Source organism: Thunnus thynnus, chromosome 17 (assembly GCF_963924715.1).
Source record: "Thunnus thynnus chromosome 17, fThuThy2.1, whole genome shotgun sequence".
NCBI lineage: Eukaryota > Metazoa > Chordata > Actinopteri > Scombriformes > Scombridae > Thunnus > Thunnus thynnus.
The window spans coordinates 22152064-22158063 of NC_089533.1; the positions used below are offsets into that span (position 1 = coordinate 22152064).

Consider the following 6000-nt stretch of genomic DNA (forward strand, 5'->3'; position numbering starts at 1 on the left):
CACACACAGGCACACCAAACAAAAAAACATGGAGAAACATTCATTAAATAGACATTACAGCAAAGTACATTTTCCTAAATTGTGAGGAAAAAGAAAATAACAGTTCAGGGTTTTTATTAATTCAATATTAATAGTTTAAAGTTGTAACTTTTTTAATTACTTGTGAGCGGCAGTGATAGCGTGCGGTACCTTAATGATTCTTGGATTAATACCATTTTATTATATGCATGTCAAATCATGCTACCAATTAGGGCTGAAACGATTAGTCAATCGTTTAGTCAATCAACATCTTGATCGATTAATCAGTTAGACGTAGAAGTCGTATTTTTAAGTAAAAATCAACATTTTTGAATAGAAATGTGAATATTTGCTGGTTTTCTTAGTTGTCTGTGATAATAAACAGAATATCTTTGGGTCTTAAGCAATTTGAAGATGTCAGCTTGGGCTCAGGTCAGCTGTGGTGAACATTTTATCATCTGACATTTTGTGTGACCAATCAAGATGAATTGATAGTGAGGGTAATCATTAGTTGCAGCCCTACAACAACTACATTAAACCTTTTCTTACATCAGCTGAGCAGTTGTGTAGAGTAGCCAACTTAATATTGGCTGCTTAGTTGATGTGAGAAAAAAGTCTGGGACATTCTTGGCTTTCTTTCTCCTCTCACATACAGATATTATGACTGCATTATTTATAGGGCTCAAATGAGTTTCAAAATGTGTTCTCCTCACATTCTCTGAGCAGAGAGCAATAGCGGTGTCAAATTTAAAGCACTCTACCAACTATTACAGCAAAGTGGTCCCTACGGCATTTTTAAAACAGCTAGCATAAAATCATTGTCATTTGCATTTACCAAAACATTTTGCATTTTAAAAGACTCTGCTGATGTGAGACAAATCTGTCTGAGCACTAAAAACTGTTAGTTTGCAGAGAAGCCAACATTAAGACATGATATGGAAAAATCTGCATATGGCAGCCTAAAATGATCATTAAATACAAAGAGGGACTGGTACTTCGGTGCAGCAGTGAAAGAATATCAACATGTGAAATGGAGTCAAAGATTAAAAAAATGTTACATTTAGAAACCGATACTGTGGAGTCAATGCAGGATCACTGTACAGTAGTTACCAGCATCATCAGAGTCAAACAGAGAGTTATTGTGTAAGTGTCTTTGAGAAAAGAGTGTCTCACAGCCTGTGTGTGTGTGTGTGTGTGTGCCCTCTCACACTGTCTGCATAATAACAACTGCATAGAAAGTCTGTGTCTAGGTCTGTGTGAGTGCAACATGAGCAGGGTGTGTGAGTGTGTACATATGCACACTCGCACACACAATCCAAAGAACAAAGAGGCATCTCTCACCTTGGTCAACCTTTTCCAGAGTGGCTGGGTCCTCAACAGTCTGAAGCATCCCTGGGGACAGAACAGTAATGACAGGCCGGATTTAAAAAGCGTACTTCACAAACTCATTGCGATGTACAGCGGCCTCATGGAGGGATAAAAGAAAAAGAAAGCGAGACAATGAATATTCAAACATGAAAAGGGGACAAACTAAGTGACAAAGTATGGTCGCTTTACAAAACGGAGGATAAAAGGTACAAAGATATAAAATGGGGATTTATGTTTTGAAGTGTTGAAATCTAATTAATCATATTGTATAAGTTGTACTAACAGGGAGCCTGCGTGGCATGAAACAAGCCCATAAGAAATGATACCAATTCTACGGCTGTATCTCTAAAAACTTCTGTACAAACAAGTGTAAAAACACAACAGGCCTCATACAAAAATGTTTTCATATTCTTATCTTAAATCTGTCTCACACTTTTTGTGTGGTTTGCTCGAACAAGTGTTTCAAGTCACAGTCAACACACTCTTAACTGGGAAACCTACAGTAATTTGCTCGTCTCAGCCTGTTGAATGCCATCTGCTCATGAGGAGGTGCACATTTGTGAGATTTCATCATTAGTCTAATCAGCCCCTAAAATATTACCAAAGAAGAATTTCACATAGTGGGGCTTCGAGTCGGGCTGTCAGAAATCAATAGGAAAATTTAGATGCGCCAGTCGTCATATCAAAGGACCCAAAAAATTATAAAATATCAAGACAGCTGCGGTGCTGTAAGCTGACAGAAATAAAGATGGAATACACAGTCCAATGCTAAAGTGGTCTGCGACTAATATGCAAGGCAGTCAAGGGGGATGTAACAGTCACAGAGATACTAGATGAGGGAATATCATATCCCACAGTAGGTGATGTTGCACTGACAGGTGCAACAGAAGATGATACTGGACAGGGAACCACATAAAGATCCTGAAGTAGCTGTCAGAGTGACAGAATGTTCCTGTAACTTCTGAAATATGCCAATAAAAAAATCATACAATCTAAAAAACCTCTGTAAATTGGTAAATCATAATGATGATAATGTGGTGAAAGGAATATTCACTTTACATTATTTTTTTCTTTATTATATATTTTATTTTAGTATTATATTTCAAGTCAAGTCAATTTTATTTGTATATTTGCCCAATATCACAAATCACAAATTTGCCTCAGGGGGCTTTACAGTCTGTACAGCAATGTCAGACTGTCCTCAGACCCCTGATTTGAATAAGGAAAAACTCCCTTAAAAACCCCTTTAACAGGGGAAAAAGGTTTAGATTAAAGCATTTTGATTTCAGGTTTCATCGGTTCATGACTTATATTGAGGGCAGAACTAATGAATTTCATTCATACCTAAGAGAAAAATGTTTTAAGTACGAAAAAATTGGTGAATGCCAATAAATCATTTGTATGTGCAACATAAAATCAAATCTGCTCGTACGAATGGTTCTTGCACGAGGCCCAATATGTATTAGGAGGATGAAAGGGCATATTTTATATTGTATTTCACCCTCATTGGCACATAGTGAATTTCATTTCAGAAGACCATCCCACAAGCTCTGTAATGGCTCTTTTAATGGCAGAGCTTTTACCGGCTTACCATTTTAACACGTACCCTCTTATTGCACTAATTTGATTAGAGCTCTAATGGTGTAGGCCTGACACTTTATGCTGCAATAACCCAGTGAAATTTATCCAGTGAGGAAGAAGTCTATGCAATATGTGCTGATGATGCAGTAACATAAATATACACTGTGGTCAATATATAGCAGTGATAAAGTGTAAGAATTTTATAAACTAACTCACCAGTGCTGTCTGCCTGTCCTCCTCACAACATCTCCTTTAAAAGCCATAGTAATTCACTGTAGTGTAGATAATGTATTGGCCATGACAGAAAAGCATTAACCACAATACAGGGCTAATAGAACTACTTTCCCCGTACATGAGCATGATTTCACAGGGTCACTGGCTTCGCTAGGTGGTTGTCATAATTTTGATGACTTTATATACATCCATGATAGAGGGTGAGTGTGGTACCAATTAACTGACTGCTTTAATAAGTCAGTCAGCTATAAACAGAACAAGCACAAATAATGATAGTCATGTTTTTCCTGCAACTCAGTCTTTAGGCTGTCTAACATCTAAAACAATAATAGAACAGACAGAAACAAAACTCCCACTTTACTATAAACCATGCCAATGATTGTTATTTGGTTGATTAGTTGAATAATTCAATTATGCAATACAAATAGAATTTCACCTCAGGTTTTAATGCAGCTGTCGGCTGCACATCAACTACTCTATGTTTAAATTTGAGATACTGCATATAGACTGTATATATAGTCTTCCTTACTAGACCTTTCGTCACATCCTAGTCTCATGCTGTATGTGACACTTTTTCTCACCCAGTAGGGAAGCTGTGAAACGCAGCGAGACTCTGTGGTCCTGTCGGAGCAGTTCTCTCAAGGCCCCCGGGGAACACTTCAGCAGCCCACTGATGCCAGACAAGGCAAAAGACTTCCTCACTGACTGTACAACGGAGGCAGAAGCAGAGAGATATGGGACTGTAAATAGCCTGTACATCAAGGGAGATTAACGGGACAATGCATCTAACACAAGTATCCTCTGGTTATTACTAAAAAAGGAAATGCTGAAGAATTAAACATACCTAAAGCTTAACATACATCATTCAAACAAGTAAACGTTTAGCAGTAGAATGATTCATTGTGGTTGGAGAAAAGCTTTCCATGAAAATAGGATGTAACAACTACATCACACATTACTCACTGCAATATCGTCACTCTCCAGCATTTCAATGACACAGGCCACACACAGGAGCAGTCCGCCCCCCTCTGCAGGCCCCAGGCGGCCGCTCCATTTTGGGTCATGTCTGAAGTGGGTCTTGTCATAAATGATATCCACACTCGTCATTTTGATCGTTTCACCTTTAAAAAAAAAACGCAGGCCATGGCCTATTAAGTTGCAATTTAGAAAAATGCAACTGAGGCGGGTGAATTAAACTCCTCAATAACAAACATTAAGTGGAAGTTTTCTTCTTTTACAATTACCTAACTATTGAGAATGCATTACATGACATACTTTTAATCAACTAGGTAACCACTAAACTAGTAAATTGTGTAACGTTAGCTAATGAAAATCCATGCTAGGTTAGCTCATAGCAGTGAATTAAATAGTTCGCTAGCTAGCTCACGTTAGCTATACAGTTAATACACAGCTTGACTAATTCTTGCCCTCCAACTTGTCATCCTCCTCAATAACAGACATTACGCGGCACTGTTTTCTTCTTTTAAAATTACCCAACTATTGAGAATGCATTACATTACATAGCTTTAGTCAACTAACTGAGGTAATCACTAAACTAGTAAATTATGTGACGTTAGCTAATGAAAATCTACGCTAGATTAGCTCCACAGGGTGTTGCGCATTTTTTTAATCACCCCAATCTTTTAACAATCTTTATGTTTTCGTTACTTTAGAATGAGCCCTTTATCTTTAAATAGGGAGTGGGTCCATGGATGTATTGAGTGCTCAATATACATCCATGAGCGGGTCGTCTTCCACGGAGCCCGCCCCCACCATGTTGCACCGCCATGTTCCTACAGTAGCCCAGAACGGACAAACTACACAGTGGCTCTAGAGGGAGCCTTTCGCGTTTTTTGCGAGTTTCGCGGCCACCGTATGTTCTCCTACACGTTTGAAAGGGAGGGGTGAGGGCGAGGGGTTACAATCTGAACCTCACCGCTAGATGCCACTAAACTTTACGGAACGATAAAAGCACACATGAGTCATGAGTACTGATAACATTTTTAACACAAAATAAAGCCGGATAAGTATTTTAAAATAAAATAGAAATTGCAAAAATATATATATATGAAGGCAATTCAATTAATTAGTCCACTAGGTTTCTTCAAATAAACTTCTAAGAATATCTTACATAGAGCATTTTCTTTTTTTATTGTTTGTTATGCCAAGAGAATTAATTGAAGTGAGGGGAAAAAGATAAAAATTAACAACATATTTTAGAGACTTGTTATCGTTATTCATAGCAACAATAATACCTTGAAGGGTAAATTAGTGAGAAGCAATACTAGCACTGAAAATATCTGAGTTTAAACCACACCAATATATTTTTATAAGTTTATTATTACATTTCTTATCATATATGTTTGTGCCATTCATAAGCAATAAAGATGGTGCATCTGGGACACCACTAAAATAGAGTAACAGGGGACATGTAATTATAAGAAATGTAAAATAAAAGAGAGACTGCCTTTTTATCAATGTGTATATTATGTTAACTACTGTTGCCAGTGATTGGGGCACATGCTGATGCTATTTCATATGCCTGTTAAAACTTATAATGCAAATTTTTGCCTTTCCATCACATTTACACTTTTTTCACTTGTATTACCTGGACAGCTTTTTAGCTCCAACGTTTCTTCTTGGCTTGTTGTTCTACAGTGAAGCTCAGTTATTTATGCATTAGTGCTATCAAAGTTTATATCAAAGTCTATAAAGATAAAGGGTAGGATGATAACATATTTTTGAGCAAAAGTTATACATGATCATCCTCAAAATGATGTATCAGCATCATTTATCCTC

General features: G+C 37.3%; 1 protein-coding gene across 4 annotated transcripts in view; it reads right to left on the bottom strand.

Moving 5' to 3' along the window:
- The window catches only part of LOC137168421 (meiosis inhibitor protein 1-like), a 61157-nt gene extending 56144 nt beyond the window's left edge, over nt 1-5013 (bottom strand). For 2 of the 4 annotated variants that reach the window (XM_067570997.1, XM_067570996.1), the window contains exons 1-4: nt 4870-5011; nt 4165-4322; nt 3783-3906; nt 1360-1410 (exon numbers count right to left, since the gene is read on the bottom strand). In XM_067570997.1, coding sequence (XP_067427098.1) covers nt 1360-1410; nt 3783-3906; nt 4165-4308 — 319 coding nt within the window. In that variant the 5' untranslated portion in view covers nt 4309-4322; nt 4870-5011. Of the gene's footprint in view, nt 1-1359; nt 1411-3782; nt 3907-4164; nt 4323-4869 lie in introns of all 4 variants that reach the window. The other 2 variants (XR_010924279.1, XM_067570998.1) reach the window with 2 other exon arrangements.
- Nucleotides 5014-6000: the final 987 nt, after the last annotated feature.